At 39.6% G+C, this 24,883-nt stretch overlaps 1 protein-coding gene across 3 annotated transcripts in view; it reads right to left on the bottom strand.

Moving 5' to 3' along the window:
- Positions 1 to 24,883, bottom strand: part of fam13a (family with sequence similarity 13 member A) — a 60,929-nt gene that overhangs the window by 11,166 nt on the left and 24,880 nt on the right. For all 3 annotated transcript variants that reach the window (XM_069689312.1, XM_069689313.1, XM_069689311.1), the window contains exons 9-15: positions 20,574 to 20,615; positions 13,516 to 13,557; positions 13,177 to 13,365; positions 11,604 to 11,808; positions 8,191 to 8,249; positions 7,777 to 7,819; positions 321 to 480 (exon numbers count right to left, since the gene is read on the bottom strand). In XM_069689312.1, coding sequence (XP_069545413.1) covers positions 321 to 480; positions 7,777 to 7,819; positions 8,191 to 8,249; positions 11,604 to 11,808; positions 13,177 to 13,365; positions 13,516 to 13,557; positions 20,574 to 20,615 — 740 coding nt within the window. The remainder of the gene's footprint in view (positions 1 to 320; positions 481 to 7,776; positions 7,820 to 8,190; positions 8,250 to 11,603; positions 11,809 to 13,176; positions 13,366 to 13,515; positions 13,558 to 20,573; positions 20,616 to 24,883) is intronic.

Here is a 24,883-nt window from a genome sequence, read left to right as displayed (position 1 = left end):
AGAACTTAAAGAGAATCTTTCACAATAACATTATGCAGGAGAGGCAGAAGGAGTAGCATCAGAAGGAGGAGGAGGAGGAGGAGCAGAAGAACCAGCAGAAGGTGTGCAGCTGCTACCCAGACACCCATGTGCAGCGCTGGGAGTTGTCTGGACCTGTGTGTGTGTGTGTGTGTGTGTGTGTGTGTGTGTGTGTGTGTGTGTGTGTGTGTGTGTGTGTGTGTGTGTGTGTGTGTGTGTGTGTTTGTAAGAGAGGCGGTGTAGTCCAGATACGGGAAGACAAAGTAAAACCTAAGCAGCAGCAGGGTGGACTCCAGCCTCACCTCCCCAGTTGTTGTCCTCGGTCAGCGCCGTCAGGTCCAGCCGGGGCACGTCCTCGCAGCCCGTCCTCTCGCAGTCCGGGTCCAAACCTCGCTCCTCTCCGCTGCCGACCCTCCCCGTGTCACAAGTGACGGGCGACTCCTGGATCTTCATCCTTAACGTCTGCACAACCATGAGAGAAAAGGAAAGAGCGCTCAACAACAACAGCCCGCCTGCGAACACACTCTTTAAGTTGAGCCGCACACTCCCTCAGACTGGCCCTGCCCTAACGGAGGGGGCTGCTCCCTGCTCCCGATTGGCCGCCCCGGCTGGCCAAAACATCCGCCCATCTGTCTTTAGCCGTGTGTGACAGAGCAGGAGTGGCTTTGCTCCGCCTCGTCTTTCACCCACAAGGATCCCTCCCTCCTTCTTTTATTCTCTCTCTTCTCCTCCACAGTAGTTCTGCTGCTTTCTCTCCAGCCTGACGTGCGTATATCCCCCACCCCAAGAGCAGCTTTGGACTTGTTTGTTTCACAGCAGCAAGAGCAGAAGGGAGGGGTGTTAGGGAGGGAGGGAGGGAGAAGGAGAGGGAAGTGAGAGGACCAAAAAAAAAAAAAAAGCACACAGAATGTGAGCCAGCACACGTAGGGTGACAAGGTGATTTTTCTGCTCTCCATGTCTGTCTCTCTCTAAAGACAAACACTCACCAGGAAGCAGAATAACGACATGCATACCTCTTCCTGCTCAGTACTTCTTCTACATTCCACACCGGCCTCTTCTCTGCCTATTTATATCTCAAACTTCCCAAAATTCCAGTTGGTCATCGAGGATCGAAACTGTACAACCAAACTCTGGTGTGTTGTAAATACAATACACTCAGCTGCTCATGCATTTCAAACATGTCCATGGATCACTCAGCCAAGCCCAAGGGGTCCCATTTCCTCTGCCTGGGCGTGGGACCAAGCTATTTTTAGGGGAAGCAGATTAAGATGCAAGGCTACTAGACTTCATAAATGCCACACAGGGCTCACAGGAAGGGGTGCGCTTGCATTTGGTTACAAAAGCCCTTGTTTTGTTTCGTTTTTTTGTTAATGATACCAAGTTCTTGCCGTTGTTTTTGTCTGGTTCATGAGAGATTACAGCTCCATAATTAGTCTCAGGTGAGTATGTGTGTTCTTGTGCTGCAGTGGAGGGCACAAGGCCAAAAAACTAGGAGTTATCAAGTCTCCTCAGCTGTTCCACGGGAAATAACTGTGATGTGATGTGAATAAGAGGACAGACTGGTGCAGCTGCCTGGGCAGAACGTGCGAACTGTAACCCACTAACAGTACAGATTTCCTCTAAGTAGCTCTGACCGTAACTGTTTTCAAGAAACCTCCCTGTCCAGGAACATGCTGCACCCACTCACTCAAAACATTCAGAATTAGAGCCCGACTGATGTTTCGCTTGGCTGATTTCAGCGGTCGATATTAGCTTTTCACAGATATATCAGTATTATCGTATGTGTTGGCTGATATATAAAGTTTTTTTCAAGAACATAATTCAGAAGAAAATGTTTGGGGACATTTAGAATTAAAAAAAAAAAAAAAAAAAAAAAATTATATTGATTCATAGTCATTACATTCCTAGTGCAGTTCACTGTTTAAATGTACTTACAGTGGTGTGAAAAAGTGTTTGCCCCCTTCCTGATTTCCAATTTGTTTGCATGTCTGTCACACTTAAATGTTTCAGATCATCAAACAAATTAGTCAAAGATAACACAAGTAAACACAAAATGCAGTTTTTAAATGAAGGTTTTTATTATTAAGGGAGAAAACAAATCCAAACCCACATGGCCCTGTGTGAAAAAATGTTTGTCCCCTCCTGTTAAAACACAACTTAACTGTGGTTTATCACACCTGAGTTCAATTTCTCTAGCCACACCCAGGCCTGATTACTGACACACCTGTTCTCCATCAAGAAATCACTTCAATAGGACCTGCCTGACAAAGTGAAGTCGACCAAAAGATCCTCAAAAGATAGACATCATGCCGAGATCCAAAGAAATTCAGGAACAAAGGAGAAAGAAAGTAATTGAGATCTATCAGTCTGGAAAAGGTTCTAAAGCCTAAAGTTTCTAAAGCTTTGGGACTCCAGCGAACCACAGTGAGAGCCATTATCCACAAATGGAGAAAACATGGAACAGCGGTGAACCTTCCCAGGAGTGGCCGGCCAACCAAAATTACCCCAAGAGCGCAGCGACGACTCATCCGAGAGGTCACAAAAGACCCCACAACAACATCCAAAGAACTGCAGGCCTCACTTGCCTCAGTTAAGGTCAGTGTTCATGACTCCACCATAAGAAAGAGACGGGGCAGAAATGGCTGCATGGCAGAGTTCCAAGACCAAAACCACCGCTGAGCAAAAAGAACATTAAGGCTCGTCTCATTTTTGCCAGAAAACATCTTGATGATCCCCAAGACTTTTGGGAAAATACTCTGTGGACTGACGAGACAAAAGCTGAACTTTTTGGAAGGTGTGTGTCCCATCACATCTGGTGTAAAAGTAACACCGCATTTCAGAAAAATAACATCATACCAACAGTAAAATATGGTGGTGGGAGTGTGACGGTCTGGGGCTGTTTTGCTGCTTCAGGACCTGGAAGACTTGCTGTGATAAATGGAACCATGAATTCTACCGTCTACCAAAACATCCTGAAGGAGAATGTCCGGCCATCTGTTCGTGACCTCAAGCTGAAGCCAACTTGGGTTCTGCAGCAGGACAATGATCCAAAACGCGCCAGCAAGTCCACCTCTGAATGGCTGAAGAAAAACAAAATGAAGACTTTGGAGTGGCTTAGTCAAAGTCCTGACCTGAATCCTATTGAGATGCTGTGGCATGACCTTAAAAAGGCGGTTCATGTTGGAAAACCCTCCAATGTGGCTGAATTACAACAACTCTGCAAAGATGAGTGGGCCAAAATTCCTCCACATCTGTAAAAAACTCAGCAAGTTATCGCAAACGCTTGATTGCAGTTGTTGCTGCTAAGGGTGGCCCAACCAGTTATTAGGTTTAGGGGGCAAACACTTTTTCACACAGGGCCATGTGGGTTTGGATTTTTTTTCCTCCCTTAATAATAAAAACTTTAATTTAAAAACTGTATTTTGTGTTTACTTGTGTTATCTTTGACTAATATTTAAATTTGTTTGATGATCTGAAACATTTAAGTGTGACAAACATGCAAAACAATGTGAAATCAGGAAGGGGGCAAACACTTTTTCACACCACTATGTGATTTTGGACAATTAAGTTTATTGGCAAATCGTTAGATAACCTGCCTTCATTACATATCTTTGTGCTCTAAAAAAAATCTGAATCGGTCTAGCTCTATACAGGATCGCTCTCTCACAGATCTGGACTGTTAGAAAAACATCCAGAGGAACAACACATGTAACTGTAGCAGCTTCTGAACGCAGCCTGCAACAATTAACCAACACAGATATAAGACTTAAAAAAAAGAAAAGTACAAATATCATTCAGAGTTAATAAAAAAATGATGTATTTAGCACGTGTGAAGGATACAGATTCAGATATCAACCTTCTGGTTTGATTAACAGAACAGCACTCCCTTCAAAAGTAATTAATTTTAACCATAAAGTCATTGAAAATAAAACCATAAAACATGTTAGTTGTTTTTTTTATAATTAGTTGCAGGGGCCTATTTGTTCTCCACTCGTTCCTTGTTAACTATTGTACTTTATGCTCTGTCTTGCTAAGCGTTACCAGCACAGCTGATGGTCGTCACGCAATTGAAGAGATTCATTAGGCTTTCAAACAGAAGAGCCTTCTGGGTGAACGTTATGTAATGTTGCGTCTCAGAGGAGAGAAAGTCAACAACAGCTCGTCATTAACAAATCTCATATATTATGTGCATTTTAGACTCTAAAGGAGCCAAAATGTTTCACCTGCAAGCCACACTGTTTCCTCACAACCTTTTATATGCTAATGTTCGTTACATTGATTAAACAGCCATTAGCTATCTGCTCACTTTTACTTGATGATTAGTTTATCCTGTCTGTTGTTGTAGCGGACTGATCAATCGACCTGCTGCCGATAATCACTCGAAGAAGTGCTGCTGTAAGGTTTCATCACGAATCACTGCGGTGAGTACGAATCGGTTCAAGATGACGAATCACTGAGGATTAACATGAGCACAGATGTTTCAGTTCACCGTCGTCCTGCTGTGTTCAAGTGTAATTCAAATGTATGTGCCAATGCACGCACACGCTGATGTTGCCTGGAACATCAGCCACCGTGTTCAGTCACTTAAGCCACGATTACATCATCATGAGAGGTCCAGCTGGTGCAAAGGAGGGGTGAGATAGACAGAGATACCGTGTGAGTGAGTGAGTGAGTGTGTGTGTGTGTGTGTGTGTGAGGGATCTATCTATTTATCTATCTATCTATCTATCTATCTATCTATCTATCTATCTATCTATCTATCTATCTATCTATCTATCTATCTATCTATCTATCTATCTATCTATCTATCTATCTACAGGAAACATAATACACTCAATATACACAGTATACATAATGTACACTACAAATGTTTGTTGGTTTACAAGTGAAATGTCAATGTTCAGTCGCTCCGGGATTTTGCTGTTTTTATGGGAATTGGCAAAAATAAATTGTACTCAATTTTTTATTTTGTATATTATTTTTCTTTTTAACTACAACTTGATGAAGAAACAATCATCAGTAAATATATAATAGTAATACATACATCCTCATCGCAGGAAAAAGCTGGAAATATTGTGGCTCTTTTTAAAATTTTCCAAATGAAAGAACCAGGGGACTCAAAGCTACAAAAAAACAACCTAAAAGTGACGTCACTTTACCAAACAGTCCTTGACTGCAGGAAAATACATAAATTACACATTCTTTAAAAAATGTTTTTTTTACATAATATTAATTCATCACAAATTGTATGCACAATAATGGAGTGCAATGTTTTACTACTAGAAGGCAGTATAACATTTATGTAATTTTACACACACTATATGATTTAGACGGACGCAGGGAAGTGCGAAGATTAGTAGCCTGAATTTTTTTATAAGGACCATATTTCCCATGAAGCCTATCACTTCCTGTTTTGCTGTTTTTTCCCAGTCAACGTGTGGTTTGTTTTGATAATGAGGACACGTAAAAGATCCTTTCTGACTGTGAATAGGGAGTTTTATATATAACAATCTAAAACTCCAAAATATGTAATTTGCACTAAAATAAAAACTAGAAAACCAACATCCCCTTAACATTTAACAACTGCCAGAGCAGTAAATACAGGCCTCACAGTTTCTGACAAAACACCAAAACACGGTACCTTTAAGTCAAATGAACAACAGGTATACACAAAGCAATACGAGGTGAGATGAGGTCACCTCAGTCTATTAATCTATCAATCTATCACTGACGGGAAGACGAGCGTCTATTCTTCTGAACTGATAAAGAACCTGAATCAATTCAGAGGCCGACAGCTCGACTGCAAAATCGAAGCTTTAAAATCACTTGATTTGTTTTTTATCGTGTGATTTTTATTCATACGTGTAACTGTCACAGAAATGTGTAATTTGGTATTTGATTTTGGCGGAGTCCACGGTGGCATGACCGCTTCCTGTAGTGTTTAACAGCCAATCAAAGAAGACAGAGAGTCTATTGATTTTATGGTTTTTGAAAGACAAGCTGATAAAAGAGCAGAAGGGTCTTAGTGATGGTCATGTTGTAACCCCAGCAATAACAACCAGCTGGGAGGCGGCTGCACCGGCCTCCACTTATATGGGCACCATGCCGGCTCCAGATGGCCGCTCAGTGGCACAGTGTGGTGGTGGTAGCAGAGCTGCAGCCTGAGCTGCTACTGAAATCCATCTGCGCTGCTTAGACAGAGATTCACCATATTGGTTCAGTGCTGCATGAGTCTGTTCAGCTGTGTTGGTCCAGATTGGACTTGGGGACAAGCAGATGGAGAAGGTGGCTTATTTCCTTCTGCTCACGCCTACAGCAACACTAAACGTTCCATCAAAAGTCTGTTCACACTGTTTTACACAGCAGACTGGAGAAGGACTGTTTGTTTAAGAACAATGGTGGAAAGATCCCTTTTCACAGGAACGCTAAAGTCTCCCTTCGTTAAAAAGGGAAATTGTTTGTGTGAAACTGCACAAGAGTTTCTGTTCAGTTATGTGTTGGTGTCACAAAACACTGATGAGTAATCTCACTGTTCAAAACTAATATCTGTACTCACACTTTCTGTTTGAGTTTTATTTTTAAAGTATGTTCATGTTTTTTACATATTTTTCTTACCATGATGTAATTGCGCTGTAATTTTCAGTCTTCTGTTTGTTCTGTTTTTGTTCAAATTTTGTTTTGTTATATTTTTTTAATCTAATTTTTAAGCAACTATTTAGTTTTTTTTAACCTATGTTTTTTGTTTAATGGTGGTATACAAGAAAAAAAACTCAACTTGCTTTTATTTTGTCTGAAACGTGCAAAACAAATAAAATCTCCTCCATTATCTCACTCAGTGCCAATACCAAAACTTAAGTATAAAAACATTTCTAATTAAAGTATAAAAAGGAACATAACCATGTTTCTATATAAAAAGGGGAAAACTGAATGTTACTGTACAGCCACAAAACGAAACCGATCTCTGTCCACAAAAACGTTTTAGCTCCGTTTCAGAACTAATCTCCATCCATACCAACACATCTTTAAACACATATGACAATTCGCGTACACCGGACATGCTGGCAGAAAACGGCCCTCATTGTGGAGCCCATAAAGCTGCTGGACAAGGGCAGCGTCATAAATTGCTTGAATAATAACTTGCCTCCTGCACATTTAGGCAGTAGTAGCATTATTAAGTGCAGAATTTAACTCCATAAAATATGCTTGCATAGACAACAAGCAACACCTGTAATTCATTATCCATGCTGAATTGACTAAAGGTAGGGAAGGTTGATGTTGTTTGCTCCCTACACGAAAAGGATCACATGATTGGTGCGTGATGAATCAGGGCAGGACTCGTCTTAACTGATAAGACCCGTCGCCTTTTAAAAAGTCTCAGTTTCTCTCCATCCAGAAAAAAAAGCCATCCTGAAGGTTTCAAAGTACAACAGTCAGCAATGTTTTCAAAAGTGTTCATTTTTGGGGTCAAAAACTGCTGAAATAGTGTGGATCCTAGGTGTAAACGTAGCAAAAGTTACGTATTTTATATCTGTATTTATACAGATTGTCCACACAGACTGCGCTGCAGTCTTCCAATGTTTTGTTTGCCCTCCTGTGGTTTCTTTTTTTGCCTGCCTACTCACTTCCCCTCTTGTCTAAGCACAACACCTGCTCTTGTCTGCATAACATTTAAATTAGGTGAACCGTTTGAACTTCTGTGTGTCTGAACATTTGAGTACTGTGTGTCTAACAGGAGAGGATTTGTGAAATTGATCCTACCTGTGAAGGAGAGCGAGGACCATCTTTTCTTGAAATGTCATTCCTGGAAAATCCAACAGAGAAACCAATTGAGCAAAGAAGCTTTAACACCAGTTTGTGACTAATCAACCCAATGCAGTTTATCTTACAGTTTACAGTCAGAAGCCTCAGGAGAGTATATAGATTCATATACATGTATCTTTGCAGCCTGTTCTTATCAGATAACCTGCACGTTATAAACACCACATTAAGTCAAACAGATCTCTTGAGATACGAGACACAGCTGCTAGTGGCAGTCAATAGCTTTTCAATGTAAAACAAGCATTGAGGTAACAGCTGCTATAAGTTTTGTGTTCAAGAATTCCCTTCAGGATTCAATTAAATTCTATATAATCTCATTTTACAAGAAAAGACTTGAGATTTTGAAGAGCTCACCCTTTGTGAAATGTCTCCATGTGGGTTTCTCCTGGTCTTTCATCATCACATTCCTTGACCTATAAAAACACATACACATTTCAAACTTTAACTATTCAAATAGCAAATTTTCGGTCTTTTTTTTTTTTTTTCATTTAAATTGAGAAAGCTGCCAATACTGTGTTAATAAAACCATGAATGCTTTTTGAATCATCACCTTTAAAACGTGAATGGGTTTTGTTCTCTCTCCCTGCCCTCCCCGTGTGTTTATTACCTCGGTTATGTTTTCAGTGCGCGTTCAGCAGGATTATGGAAAAACTTCCCGTCCAATATTGAAACTTGGTGGAAGGGCGTAACATAGGCAGAAGAAGAATCCATTGAAATTTTTTGAGCAGATTCAAATTATGGGGAGGATCCATTAAATTTATATGTATATTTTTCACTGTCATCACCATCGTGTGGCATCCAACGTCATGGTGAGCACAGTGTGTCACTTCCTGCTGCAAACGCACTGTGCCGTGCTGTTGTTCACAGACTTATTTTAGTCCACTAACACTAAATCTGTGCACATAATCTAATTTTAATTGTATTTAATTAACACACTTACACAAGTTTGTTTGTTTTTCTGCACAAATACCCGTGTTACAAAAGTTCATGCTAATTTCATACTTGGCAGGCTATTTGATGTCCGCTACCTTTAGCAGTTAACAATGGCTTCTCTCTCCTTCCGCCTTCAGTGATAAAGGCATTATTAATAAAGTATTTCGGCTGCATTACAAAGTGAGGCTTACTGAGTTGAAAGCAAGGCTCCGCACCATGGAAAACAACCCATTCGCCGCAGTAGCTAACCAGTAACCCAGACTGGACTATTGACCGTGGCAATGCGGTGGTGCAATTAAACTTCTAACTGAACTAACTTTTGCAAATAAAAATGTATCTTTGACGCAGACAATTTCACACAAATGAGCTGTTTGATGATTAAAACTCTTCAGAGAGAACCTAATGCTGTATATATTGTACCGTGTTGTTTTGCTGAACAGTGAGGGCCCTAATTACCCTCTAAAGAGCTCAGGTTCAGAGATGGCTGTTCACACCAACGCAGACACAGACACTCAAACTTCTCCCGTCATCCACTCACCACAACACTCCCACAGACAATCACGACTGTGCCAGCTATCTCATATATAGAATATGTGTGTCAAGGCGTCGCGTGTCATCTGTACCGTTATGTAAGGCGTTGGCGTGGAGGGGCAAAAAAAAAAAAAGAAAACGGTCTGCCCGTCTCGGATTCTGTTCCTTGAGTGTTTAAACTCAACAATTCTATTTCCATCAGTCATTCGCTGTGACAGCACGCCATGAAGCTCGATTTTACATGAGAAAACATCATTTAGGAGTCAAGTGTAAATAATACTCACAATTGCTTACATGCAGCCGGACTAGAAGAAGACTCTGTCGAGATCAGGTTACTACAGCCACATGTTTCAGCAGCATACTTCACAAAAACAGCAAATCCTCAAAGCTGATAAGGTGGAATCTTAATCTTTTATGTTTGCTTGAAAAACAACGTGACTAAATTGACAATAAATTGAGTATCAAAGTTGTCAATTAATTGTCTGTCCATCACCTGAGTTTTCTGTATCAATACCAAAATATAGTCTTTAAGAAATGTTCTTTTCCATTTACAAAAGAAGCCAAACTTCTCAAATGTTTGATTCTCTCAAAAACAAGAAACTGTGCAGCAATTTAACAAGATAAAACAGTGTGAGACTGAAAAAAAAAATATTCAAATTAGGAATTTTGTGACTAAAGAATAAGTAATGACACAACCCCAAACCTAATGAACCTGCCCTATTCACTTCATATGACAATGTTATAGAGATAAGCTACAGCTTTCATTCATAAGTATTCCAAGTTTCATCTCTTGATCAACACCAGCACCTGAATTACGCGTTTTTGTGGCCACTGGTCTGGCGCATCTGCGATTTCTTTACACACCTGAAACTAGCAAAGACCGTGTGCGTCAAAGTTTGTGACAAATTATTGGGGAACAAAAAAAGAGTACCAGAAAGCCAATTCCAGGCAGTAGCGATGGCCTGATATAATGCACCCTTTTTCAGTTTTGGAAAGTGACGTTCTGCCCCTCGAAAACGCGGATGTCCCCCAGAACCACTTGCCTGGCTCATTGCTATATTGCTGTAGGCTTCCTGAAGCATTTGAAGTTTCTCCTTTACAGATTTCCAGAGTTTGAGAAATCACAGACAGTCTGCAATCACAAAACTATGTGTAACTCGGGTACTGATTTCGATCCAGCAATGGAAGTTAGAGTACTTACTCATAAAGGTTATGGGTTCTCTGTGCATTGTAAATGTCACGGTGCTGCCCACCATTTGTGTGCAACAGGAGCAGTCTCTGAACTTTCTGATCCATCCTCTTTAATGTGTAAATCTAATATCACCACAAAGCAGACTTGCTGGTTCATTTGTTTTCATGCAATATTATAATACAGCCAGATAAATGAAAGAGATAAATACTGGAAATAATACAATAAACAAAATAATAACTTTCTTTGGTTTTGTTGGTTGTTCTATTGTCTAACCTTTGTGGGAGCTACTTCTGTGACAAAGCTGCTGAATTGAGATGATGATGATAAACAAGTAAAATATATTACCAAGGTAAAATTCTACAAACTACATTAAGTACTTTACTGTATCTTACTAATTTCCCCTTCACAACATACAAATGCTGAGCACTTAATAATTGCTTTGAACTTTGTGGTCTCGAGTGCCCGCATAACAACAGTTAAAATGTAAAGTTGCTTTCTGCTTCTGTATCTTGAGTGGATAAAAGCTGCAGCTAATTGTGCTCTTATAACTGGCTTTTACATTTACACTACCACTGGAAAAACAGAGGGTAACAATTAGTGTGGCATGCAGCTTATTCCAAGCTGCTGTACAATGGCAGGGAACCATTAGGCAGCTGCACAGCTTCCTGTCATTTTCCAACTTTCCTCCATTTAATGATTCTCGCTAACGGCAACAGACAGTTATTTGCAGTGACTTAAAAATAAGGAAGAGTTAAGCTGAACTCCTCATCCATCACTAGTGCGTAAGAGAAGATCTATGAAAGTGGTGATGCTGTGTGCAGACGTGGAAACAGTTATAAAACAAAGTTTCTAGTACATTAAGCTGACAGTAATTTCAGATCTTTACTCCCATTTGAGGTTGCATACATATTGCTACAAATAAAGCCACATAACCAGCTCGCATAATGTTATCTATTGACCTACACTGGATTGACTGGTCGTAGTGAGAGGCAAGAAGAAGCAAGCAGGCAAAAAACCACTTAATAACAAAGAGGAGCAGGAGATAAACTGACGAGATGAAGAGAAATCACAAAGATAAAGAGAGAGGTGGAGAAAAGACGTGATGACTCACAGCGTGGGCGGCCTGGTTGTCAGTGAGCTGCACAATAGTCGGGCTGTGTCTGGACTTCCTGGGTTTATGTGTTCGCTCAGCGTGACTGCTCTGGCCTCCTTGGGAATCCACGCTGCTGCTGGCGTCCTCCCCCACGCTGCCTGAACTGCTGTCGCCGCTTGACGGGATGTTCTCCTTGTTTCTGTCTGCCCTGACGGATGCAGCTCTGCTCTCAGACGAGAGAGAAAAGGGCGAGGAAATGAAACATCTGCCTTCCATCTGACTCTCCCTGTTCACTGTGGTCTGTCTTTATCAGCCTGGCATTGGATGAAATGCTTTAGGAAAACAAATGCTAAGGTCATTCTGATGCCTTACTTATACCTTCTCAAGCAGCTAATGTGCTGTTTAGCTTTTGCACTAATTCTATTTACCGTCCACGCTCTTATTTACATTTTCCGCCATCTCTGGACGAAGAGACTCCTCTAATCCACGTGTCTCTGATCTCTCAGACTCCACCAGGTCTCCATCAACAAAGATTAGCTCCATACTGGGATGACTCCAGTTGTTATGACTGCACTATGTCTTAGAGGACAAGTTTACCATGCAGAGTGAAACTTTACAAATGTTTACTGTAACCAAAACACCAACTGGAGGTAGAAGCATTTTAGTGAGGCTTTAGCAATGAATGCAATTATTCTGCGGTTCAGTGTAAGATAGTAGTAGAGACCTAAGCACAAACAATACTTATGAAGTTGTTTCTGGTCCATGACTGAGTGAGAAAGATCTGTTAATGGAATGAGTAAAGTTCAACCTACATCCCGTAAAAACTTAAATTGGTTCAATAATTGTTTAGTTGCTGTACTCTGTGTGTCATTTACTCACTCGCGAATTTGACGTCTTCTCGACATCAACAAAAACTTGATAATGCATTGAAAGTTTTCCACGAATTAGAAATGGTACACTACAGTTGTTTATGTTGAGTCACTTACCTCACTGAACTCTATAACTGATAAACTACTGAACCTGAGTCTTAGCAGAGACTGATAGACCAGTATTAAATATTCAACTATTTGGTTATGGCACTATTGTTTTACTCACTCAGTTATTTTCTTATTTTTGTCTTTGCACTACACTAATTTAGTAGTTGTACAGTTATGTTAGTTGAAGCTACTGTAGCTCTGAGGTTCAGTAACGTATAAAAGTATAAAATATGTTTGGTGTGTAAAATATGTGACTTTAAATGTATTTACATCTATGATTGTGCAACATATTAGTGGTAAAAATAAAGTTACGTGTACTTTATATAAAACACTATTTCTGTATCATTGTGACTACAGTATTTTGCTAATAAAAATACTTTCTAATTCAATTTTCCTAAATAAAAAGGGAATTTGTGTCTAGAGTTTGTTGAATAAGGAAACTATATAATAAAGAAGTTATTACTTTAATAGACAAGTATTTATTTTGTACTAACAAGTTTAGTTTTTAAGTAAAAGAAAAATGCACGTCAGTGTTGCCACAGAAGACAAATGACTCATTTTTTATCCCCAGACCCTCAACCACCCACTTCATGATGACGTCAGACCCACTGCACCTGTTTTTCTGTCGGTGTCTCGGGCCCTCCTCCTGTTGCTCTCTCTGCTGCCGACGTCTCTGTCGTGCAGTCGCGGTCGCCATCGGGCTCGAAGGGCCTGTGGTTACGTTTTCTATATGTTCATCCCCTAAAAGGTTTACGTCAAAGAGGTGCTGCTCCACTGCTGAGCGTATGGTCCTGTCCAGGAAACTTCAGAGAGAAGGAAAGATAAAGACATTTACCATTTTATGCTTCACACTCATATGTGGTACAATATTTGTTTAGAAAAAACTGTATATTCATGAATTAAAAAAGCAATATCACAATTAATTTTATGTTACAATACAAAAGTCCACTCACTTCACCACATTTGGTCTGCAGTGGACAGGGGAGAGGTGGTTACTGAAAGAAAAACAAGAGGGGAGGTTAATGCTCGAGGAACAAGTGGTCACAACAGGTCACTGAGCAACAGTGAAAATCCCCCGAGCTCTGGTTCTGGCCCTAAGTGATCAAGCCATCTATGTGCGTGGGTGAGATTTAACCTCAGCTGTGTTCAGAGCTTAAGTGGGTCCTTTGAGAGTGAAGTGGCTGGCTTCTATGACTACCAGTAAGTCCTGCAGCAGAGTATATGGTCATAGATCTTAATACTGATCTGTGACCTCATTTATATCTTCATTTTTATATCCGCTCTTCTTTTCTCAAAATGTAAAGGCATGTAATCTACTGGAAAAACATAATTGATGGAAAAAAAGATTTGCCTCTTCCTCTTGTTTGCATTGTGGCTTCGGAAAGTCTCTTTGTCAAGCAGGCTCCGAAAAGTCTCTTTTGTTTTCTGTCTTGTTTGCAAGTGATTCCTTTTTGTTTTACTTTCCGCATCTAATTGACGACTCCCCTGTGTCCTTATCTTGTGACCTACAACCAACTCAGTATTACCATACGAAAGCAGATACAAAGGGAATGGGGGTGACTGTCAACTGTTTGTCACACTGTATAAAAGCTGCCCTACGGAGGAGCGATGTTGAGCACTGCTGGACACCTCTCTTTGAGGGTGCATGTAGTTGCTCCTTCTTGCGAGAATAAAATGTCTGATGTGTTTGATTTTGAACCAAGCCTCTGAGTAATTTTTCCAACAATAATTAACAAAAGATAGGTGGTTATACCATGTGTGGAGGGATGTGTCTATATCTAATCAAATGTGTATACCTAGATATACTGTAGTTATACTTAAGATTTAATACCACAGAACCAGGCAGAGACTACCACGGTAAGGTTAGCACCTGCTTCCCAAGCTTTCTCTACTCATTATGTTTTTGAGGGTTTCATTCATAAAAAAATAAAACGTGCCTGTAGTTTTCTGTCCATAATCAAAGCTAAATGAGTAAACTGGGAATTTGAGCAACCCATCATTTCAGTCAAAATAAAACTATGCATAAAACATAAAAAAAACACGTTACAGTAGCTGCAGTTGTGGAGTGCAGAAGTGAAAAAAGTCAATTAAGTGATTAGTTGTTTGACAGAAAATTAGCTAACAAATTTGATGATCACATTCCAAACATTATCTGGTTACAGTTTCACAATTGTGATAATTTGATGCTTTTCTTTGTTTTATGCTCTTGATAATGATATTTGGGTTTGGACAGGCGCTTGGATGAAATTAGGAGATGCCACCTTGAACTCTTACTTTCTCACCATTTTTCTATATTTAATCATCTTACTAAAGAATCAGTCAAACAATCAAAAATAAACAAATGAAACATCTTAAGATTTTGATTTTCCTCAGTAAGGTCCCATAAGTCCTATACGTCCTATGGTCTTGACCAGCTGATCAACGTCATGGTCTACTTTTCCTGGAGAATAACTACCTCGTAAGGGCGACCTGAGAAAATTCTTCCATAAACAGTGGTGTTGACAGTAAAAGCACAACCTGGCAGTGTTCCATATACGGCATGCTGATAAAAGACACTGTGAAGGTGACCGTGATGAACTTGTGTAAAAGCACAGAAGTATAATGAAACCAAAGCTGTAAGAGAGGACAGTGAACTAGATTAAAAGACGGCACGCCTCATTGTGTGATAACCAGATGATAAATTTGATGATTTTAAGATATTCAAATCATAAACGTTTGGCTTTTTATCATCAGCTTTAACTGCAGTGCTCACGACTAATGTTTCCTAAAGAAATATCTTCATCACATTAAGTCATATGATGGAAAAATTAATAAACCTCTCCTTTAGTTCAGTTTATTTCATTGTAAAAGTGAAGACAGAGGGGTGAAAGTTTGTCCAGCATAATAAACTGCTCAACTGTCTCACAGCAGGAAAAATATTATCCCAGTACTTAATAATAGAGCCGTCTCTCAATGCGACAGGTTAAAGCAACAAAAAAATGCTTTAATGGCTTACTACCGTTGATTTAACCTTAGATCGCAATGCCTGCAAATGTCAGGCATAAGATTCATCAAGTGCAGTGGACGTTAAAGACATGTGTTCAGTCATCTCTGAAGCCTGAAATACGATGCCCCATGCTACGGGCTGGTCTTAGTATAAAGGTTGTGATAGTCAATTATATAACGAGAATATGCTCCAGCAGATGATGAATAGCATACCTTGAGAAATGTTTATAGCACCTTGACTAACAAATCAAGTTTACTATAGTCTGTGCTGCAAGTTTAGCGCTGATTCTGTGATGGTTTAAGGCAGTAGCTCACAAGCTTTTCTGGCTTGTGACCACCTACAATAAACAGTTGTGTAATTGTGACTCCTCCCTGTTTATGGCTTTCATGTGGACTGATGTCATGTCTCCTGAAAAAAGGAAAGAATTAGACATACAGAAAGGTCAAACGAATGTATAGAAAAACTCGCCTATATCCTTATTCATCTTGTGACCTCTTAGATTTATCTTGGCACACTATAGGAGAGCCAGTATCCTTGTCAGGGGCAATTGGTGTAAGAAAGTATTATTTGTCCATGTATACTGAGAGCTACTGACAACCAGAGTCAAATTATATGTACGTTTTTGTGTGTGTACCATGTCTTGGAAAACACTGTATGGAAATTAGGCTATGGTCAGACTGCAGGCAAATCTGATTTATTTTTAAAATAAAAAAAATAATATTTAAGACAGACTATCTGCACTGTTATTTGCAAGTGCATTGGATTTGGTGTGTCCAGACATCACCAACCTATCTGCATGGGTTGCTGTGGTAACAATATACAAGCAGCTATGCTGGTGACGGGGCTTTCTAACACAGAAGTGGCGGCAGACAGTTTATTTTGACTTGTGTTCATGGACTGTTGTGTTCTTTGTCCTCTACAGTGTCAAAATTCACACTTTCCGATAGCACTCTGCTAGTGGTAGCATAGATTCTGCTCACTCTGTCTCTGAAAATGATGTTGTCGCCATGTGTCACGTTGAGGGTGAAAATCCGATCTAAACCAGCAGAGCGTCCGGACTGCAACGCATCTGTAGAAATCTGTTTGAAATAGCATTTCAAACCACCTCCAAAAGGGGTTTGGATCCAGATTGCAAAGTTTGCATTTCAAGTTTTTTTGTTTTTGCTGTCCAGACTGGATATGAAAAAAAAAAAAAAATAAAAAAAAAAGCGGATTTGGGCTGGCATTCTTAAAAAGTCTTAGTCTTGTGTCGGTCAACATTATCAGAAATAAAGTTTCCTTGTATGGTGTACTGTACTCTGTTTTCGTGACATCCTAATTTTACACCAACTCTATCCCTGCTCAAATCTTTTGTCCATGGCGGTCTGCAAACTTAATTTAGCTCTCTTCTATGATCGCTTGTGCCACTTCTAAGCTGTTGATGAAATAAACAGATGAGTGTTACTGCCTATGCGTATCATGTGGGAAAAATCTTGTGGCAACTATCATCAGTCCAAATAGTCTGTGGGTTGGCATGGGATAAAAGAAGTGTCGCAGTTTGATAAAAGAAAGGGGCACCAGTGCCCAGAGAGGACTTAGATCCACTGGCTTTGTCTGTATCTAAAGATGCAACAGTGTGAAACCACTGTGGTATGAGATGGGATTGCTGCCTGGTGTGCAAAGGAGACAGTCTGAGTCATGAACTACTGGCAGAAGAGACCATACGGAAAGAGGGATGAGTCATTGTGTCAGAAACAACGAGAGAATCACAACCAGAATACGAGTGAGCCAAGTCAACGATCCTTTTTTAAAATCACTTCAAAACTATCACAAAGCCCAGTTGAGTGTTTGATCAAGAACTGATCAGCGGGTGATTTTAGAAGATAAACTGTATGAGTGTGTAACCTCATTTCCCAGTTAGAATTTTTACATGGGCCATAAAATCTCAAAAGTCATTTCTTAGATTAATTTGCTACCTTTCTATTGACATTGTTTACAAGTACAACAAAGTGTTTGTCTCAATACAAACTTTCTACTGTTTGTTTAGTTATAAGTTTTAGTACTGACAGTGATCCAACTTCCCCCCAGAAGAGGGATGAAAAAGAAGTTGTATAAGATCAACAGTTGCCTTCTCCAGTTACTGGTGAAAGAGTAAATGACATGAACTTTGAAGGTTTACACAACACAAATCCTAAAAAAATATGACGTGCCTTAAAGTGTATTGATCTTATTGTTGTTAGAACAGCTTGATATTTTATGAAATATGCCTATTCCCTTTTTAATGCCACAGGTCATGCGCCAAGTCTCTATGATAAATATGAAACAGTCATCTGAGCTTTGCATAAACATTGGAAAAGGAGGAAACAGTTGCCCTAGCTCTTTCCAAAGGTAACAAACCTAAATTTATGGTTTTATCAGTGTTATGTGCCACACTATTTCCTGTGGTCTTTTAACCTTCAGACAGCTATCTGCTGTCTGTAGCGTTGTATTTAATGGACAGATATTGGAGATATGAACCTTCTTAATCTAACTCTTGGTACAAACATGTCATAAAAACTATTATACATTATAATATATAACTATTATAGATATAAAACTATTTCTTTTGGAAATAATGTCACTGTCTGGCTTGTGTGAGAAATTTTGAATTTATCTAAATGTCAACTGACAAGTCTGCTGCTTTTTTGTTTCCAGTTCAGCTGGGTCTTTAAGATTTGCTGAACTGTTAAGTCAGGTCTGTAATGATATGACAGGTCTGGCATTTCAATTCTGCAGTTGTGCTATTTTTTGTCCTACTGTGTCTATGTGTAAAAAGCCAACAGTGCAAGTCTTTATTTTACAAGAGATTCACAATTGCTGAACTTAATTGCTTCATTATGAACCTCCTAACTAAGAAAATTGCTTCGCAAATATAAGCAAGAACAAATTAATGTGCTTCTGTAGTTAGTGGCTGTGTTAGTGTGTTTTAAAGTCAATTGGTGTTTAAGGCATGCAAAATGTGGAGGAAACAACTCCAAAGCTTTCACAGCATGAGCTTATGCCAGTTAAATCCGCAGCACTGTGTACCCGGGGACGTCTGCTCAGGTAATCCAGTATTACACCACGGTCAGATATTAGCCAGGACCTTCAGAAACAAATTCATTTGATTTATGATCCACTTTGACCGGGCTATGATTAAGCTCCCATGTAGCACCCTGAGAGTTCCTGTATGTGCAGGAATGCAAGTAGACTTCAGCAGAGAGGAAGCGTGTCGGCATGAGTGTGTGTGTGTGTATGTGACAAAGTACAAGTAGGCCATGGACTTATTCACTGATGAACGTGAGCAAGAGAAGTGAGTATAGAGTGTAAACAGGCGTTGCTCTTTGTCCTTCGGTGATGTCAGAGAGAGAAACAGACTAGAGCTGCAACTTGTGATTACTTTCATTATCAGTTGAATGTCACAGAACTAGAAAGAAAATCCTCTCAGAGCCCAAGAGGACATCATCACTAAAACCAGTGGACTTTCACTTTGCAATGACACAAACCTGAGAAAAGATAATCCACGTGTTTAAGAGGCTACAAATATTCAGGATTTGTGATTTGCACGGCAATAGCTGTGTGTGAAAGTTAGTACAACAAACCCACCTCCATAACCTGTTGTGTTGACCTGTCAGGTTTGCCCTCTGAGTTCAAATGTAATTGACTTCACAAACATTAAGTATATGTACAACAGCAACAGGTATGACAGAAATACACATGGTTACTGTGCATATGCATACACATGCATGCACATCATATGAATGCATACCTACATGCCTGTATATTTTATATATTGAATTATAGGAACCTCTGGCATGTTTTAGATGGATTATATGAATGAACTGTACATGAACTTTACTGAGTGAGGTTGGTGGGGACACACATTATGCAATACATACAAAGAGATTACATATCCTGAACCTCAGTCAAACAGGTTGTGGTCATGTTCATTGTACTACTCACACTGTTCATTGCTGCCTCTGTGACCAAGTGTGTGTATGCCTCGGATTAATGTACGAGTAGCATTTCCATCACAGATAAAAATGGATTTGTGCTTTATCACATTACAACAAAAAAGACAAGACGTTCCTGTTAATATATTTAAAAAAAAAAATGTAATCCAGGTTTAACTCTGCTTCACAACAGTTTTAATTTTCAAACGTGTTGATCATAAGGTGTATTTAAAGTTGAGCTGCCTTCTTTATATGTCATCTCTGAATAAAACTTCATGACTCCGTTTGTCCTGCGTCATCCGTTCAGTTATCTTTTTTAGGGAAAAGCAATTAATAGTCGCCCTTGACCCATGTCAGCTTTAAGATCAGGTCAGTAAACAACACGCCAAAAAAATGTGCCGAGCCCAAATTACTAACTGAGACAGTGTTCACAGCTGGTTCAGCTGTGTCTGGACAACTCTTTAATATCGATTTGATATAGTCAGATATTATTAGGGCTCCAATGAACACTGTTACTATCATCATCAATTATTCAGTCAATTCTTTTCTTATCTTGATTAGTCATTTCAATATTGTATAAATGCCCATTACAACTTTCCTGAGGCGAAGGTGACATCGTAAAATATGTTGTTTTGTTTGACCTACATATATTTAGTTTACAATGATAGAAAGAAAAGCAACAGTGAATTACAATGCTTGGCATTTTCTCACTATTTTTGATTGAAAAGATTAACTGGTCAACATGGTGTATTACTTTTCTGTCAATTAACTAATCAATTCATTGATAAACCGTTTAAGCTGCAGACATTATTCCCGAGCTTCAGGTATGATTCTTTTGTTCCCCCACTGTTCAAGAATCCTAATCACTCTGGAACACAGTGTCTTCTTCCAGATGTGTGCTGTGCTGAGGTGGTGTGTCTGAAACGTGCCGCGTCTGCCTCCGCCACAATAACCAAACAGCGTTGAGCAAACTGTTGCATGTGCACGCTGCCCTGCTTTCCCTCACACCTCCAGTCCAAAACAACATCCTCTCACCCCCGCTGACAGCTTTCTAACACAAAGACAGGCGGCTTACCTCATGTAGAAAGGAGATGTTGGCCTGTCCTCTTCTTGGGAGCTGAAATATGAAAACAAACAGACATACTTAATTAGCTAGCAATATGTGGCTATAAAGTGCTGTGGCATAAAAACATCAGCTCCCCCAACCCCTCATCACTTTATGTTACTGGGGCTAAAAATAGGCACATATGGCTGGCTTTTGTCTGCAGAATAATAGCCATGCAGTGCTACAGATACAGCCTTTGTGGAACGTGTCTCTAGTAATTATTATGAACCGACAGAGAAACGCTCTAGAATATACAGTAGCCTGGCTGTCGCCACTGCATGTATGGTAGCGACACATGATGAAGTTATGCAACAATAAGAGGAACTCGTTGCTGGCAGAAAACACTGAAGTTACTTCACATTTTCATATCCTGGCACAGGCTGAAAATTTCATAATCGCCTGGTCTTGTTTATCCAAACAGAGCTCAGTTCTGTATTACCTTCTATGAAGTCAAAGCAGGAAGAAAAAGGCCGCAACCAAAACCTGAGCTCTTGAACAATGTTAAACATTTAATAAATAAGTGATGAAATATCTCAATAAGCCTGTTTTTATAATCAGTCTTATTTCTGAGACCTTGTTTTCCAATGAAACTGATTCTATGACACCTGAAACTTATGTAAAAAATGTCCTGCAATATGCAGATCCGTAGATGAATCCCAATCAGATTTTTTGTGAGCTTTGCAGCAAAGCAGGGTCTTTAATTTTAAATAAATGTGAACATTACAAACTGCTATATTTTAACAATCTAAGCACACAGTCTAAATCCAATTTTGCTAGTTTATCATCTGATAATCTGAGCACAAAAGAGGGGGCATGTTTCAAAGGGATGGTACTTAATCTCTTAAATAATCGTACATGTTTTTTTTTTTTTTGGTGTAGCGTGAAATAAACCAGCCAGAGTGACATCTCCCAATCGCCTTAAAAACTAGGTGCGCTTCTGCCGTGATAAATTGCTATTATGATGATGGATTTGCCGAGTATTAGGAAAGAAAGCTTCTCTGCAGGGGAAACGGATAGGCTCCTGCTCAGACTGAGAAAATTGATAAAAAAAAAAAAAAAAAATCTTTCACATTATGATCCTTGCATTTTTAATCTTTTGTATTTTTGTGTGCTGCTGCATGTCTGTGTGTGTGTAACAAGCAGAATGTAGGTGCGTTGTGCACCCACCTATGAAGGTTCATATCACGGTCTTAAAAATGTACCCTTAAAATAACAGTAAAATGGTGTACCACTGACTTAAGACTAGGTTTTTGTTGGTCAATCGCAGTTACTTTTCACAGCTTCAAGACAGCACTGCATCAACAGTGCGCCTGATCGCACCTTATTTCAAGACCAATACAGCCATTTTTTATTACAAATAATGTGGGTGCTGGATGGGAAAATAACTACTGTGTTGAAAACCAGCAAAGATATGTGCATTGCACTTGGCGCTGCTCTGCACTGGTTGTAAGACAAAGAGTAATACTTTTCCCATGAAAAAAACTGTGACCTTCCATCACCTTTTAGTCCCTCTGGGACTTTATTGGATGTTTACCTGTGAGAAGAGAACACTGGTCAGAGCACCGTGAACTGTACCGGTGTTTTCAAATTACAAATACTAATAGAGAGGAATTTGACAGGAGGTCATGGTAAAAACAATGCTGACATAACAGGTCAGCACAGACGTCCATTCCAGACATTTTTTTTTTTATATTTCAGCTGCTCTACACAGTATTTGTCATCCGGTGGCTGACAACAAGTGCAGACTTTTAATTTGTTCTTCAAACTTATTTCACTAAATTCTTCAATAAAAGTGTGCTGAGTTTTTATCTACCGATACAACTAAAACAAATAGCTGATTCAAATAAGACAACTGTCAGAAAAATAATCAGCCGCTGCTTTAAGAATTAATTAACTTATTTCATTATCTTAAACAAAAATATCAAAAATACCGTAGTTACGCCTTCTCATTGTGAGAATTGGTCTTTTTTTTTATCAGCTTTTTATTTAACTTGTTAGTCAAAATAATAAAGCAATTTGATGAATTCACCTTCAGGAAATTGCTTATTTCTAAACACTACTGACATTCAGTTGAGATCTCAAATGAATCTGCATAACATAATTAGCAGATGTAGCCTTATAAATCAATTGCTGAATCGTTTATATGCAATCTTTCAAATGTCTGTGATTCATAAATATCTTAAGTGAGATTTGGATTTGTTTTACTGCAGGTAAAGTATCCTTTGTACTTTTTACAGCTTTAAGGAGGCCGAAAGCAGCAAATATACCAATTTGTTGATATTCTGTTGAGTGTCAAAATATTTTGTTCTACTGGTTTTGTAACATGAACCTGAAACAATGTCATAATCAGCATCAACATTGTGGGTTGTAAACATGTTGAGTCTCCGATGTTCTAAAACACAGAGGGAAGGGGCTGGTTTATAGGATCATGACTGGTGTTTGGTACTCTGGAGTGTTTTGGTACGTGACGTGCTGCATGTGGCTTACTGTAACAGGCAGGTGTGTCGAGAAGGGCAGCACCTCAACAAGTTCAAAACAAGGGATTTAGGTTTCAGGACAGCCAGGAATCAAAATGGGGCAAAGTTCATTGAACCGTGAAAGTCTACTCAAGTGACAATGAACGTCAAATGTGAACGTGTTCCTCCAGCCTTGTTTTAGTCGAGGGGAACTCTTCCAAATTCCTGTAGAGAATTAGTGGTGAATGTCCCCGCCCTATACCTATGTTCTTAACTGGTGTTACACAGTCTGGCAAGCGTATTAAAATAATGTGTGCCGTCATTGCCACCGTGAATTGCAAAAACGGAAATCCTGCTTACCCACTACCTTACAGAGACAAGAGGCTTTGTAGACATACTCATAATGGGCCTGATCCTTCCGGGGCGAAGGGAAAACTACTAACGACAAGTTGGTCAACCTAGACGAGCTCCACTTTTTTAAATGTGTGGACAAAGGCTGTCTGGCTTAGCGGATGCTGGTAACTTGAGCCAGTAGTTTTTGGCAGTATCCTTCTTGTCCTCCCTCACTGGCAGAAGTCTCATTAAAAATGTCAGATGTGAACATTTTTCATTTACTAGATTTTGGAGGCACCATCACTGCATCCTACACTGTCATTTTTTACATTATCTTTAAAATCAATAGGTTAAATAAAGTTGTAATTTGAGCTGGTACTGTGGTGGTAAAGACTTTGCTTGTTACATATAGTGCCACAGCAACGCAGAGCTTTAGGTTTTATACTGAAGCACGGAGGACCTGCAGATGAACGTTAAAATGACAGTGTAGGATGCAAATGAGAAATGACACTCCCCTGTTCTTACATTTTTTTTAATTTATTTTTTTATCATGACTGTTACCTTTGCTACACATTAGTGACATTGCTAATGTTATTGTTTTTTCGGTGTTCTATATATTTCTGTTCTAGGTGCAGCTCACTGATTACTGACTGAGGGCACCTGCATGAAGGTGTGGGTAGAGTCTATGCTATTGGCTTCTTTCTACTATTGGCTTACTCTGCCCACACGCTCTCATTTCCTGCCACAAGACCCAGCATTTCTATTTGTGAGGTTACACAACAATCAAAATAGTTGTTGATGAGTTATTTGATAAACCAACTGTCTTCTTAATACTTGTTGAACTACATGGATGCTTTTGACTGTTGACTTAGAAGCAATTGCAGTTATCCTTTCTCCTCACAATGAAGCCAGGTATCTGATTTTCAGTTCAGTGACCTTGAACATCAAACTGAGCAGTTAGAAGCATCTGTATTGGATCTTCTGTTCTTTCAGATGTTTCGACACTCAGCTGAGAGACTTCAGTTCTTCTGACAAGTGGCCTGAGACAGTCACGAGAAAATAAAGAAGCCTCTTGAATGAATAAAGCATCTACTGACAAATCTGGCTACCTTTCACTTACTAATTGTAGATATCCTATGACCTGAATGACTGATTATCTCTACTGACATTAGATCCTAACACAATTAAAGGCCACTGTCTCGTACGAGAGTTGGAAAAAAGAAACTACACCCACGTTACATTTGTAGGAAAACCAGCCAGTGGGTTCTTGCTCCAAATATTTGCTGTCAGGCTTTCACGCTGATGGATGACGCTTCCTGACAGGCGGCCAACAATACTGTTATACCCACAAGGAACCTGCACTAACACCACACTGCGACGTTTCTCACTCCCACCTATTTCCAATGGGTTTCTAAGAAATCCAATGGTTACACCACAAGATTCAGTGAACCATGGCAACTCCACACAAAAGACAGTATGCATCCCCTATGT

This window comes from Brachyistius frenatus, unplaced genomic scaffold, assembly GCF_029030835.1.
Source record: "Brachyistius frenatus isolate BFR_SWC_R1_liver_20210118 unplaced genomic scaffold, ASM2903083v1 Contig_7, whole genome shotgun sequence".
Lineage (NCBI taxonomy): Eukaryota > Metazoa > Chordata > Actinopteri > Embiotocidae > Brachyistius > Brachyistius frenatus.
The sequence above is the reverse complement of the archived record's forward strand: the minus strand, read 5'-3'. Positions and strand labels throughout refer to the sequence as shown.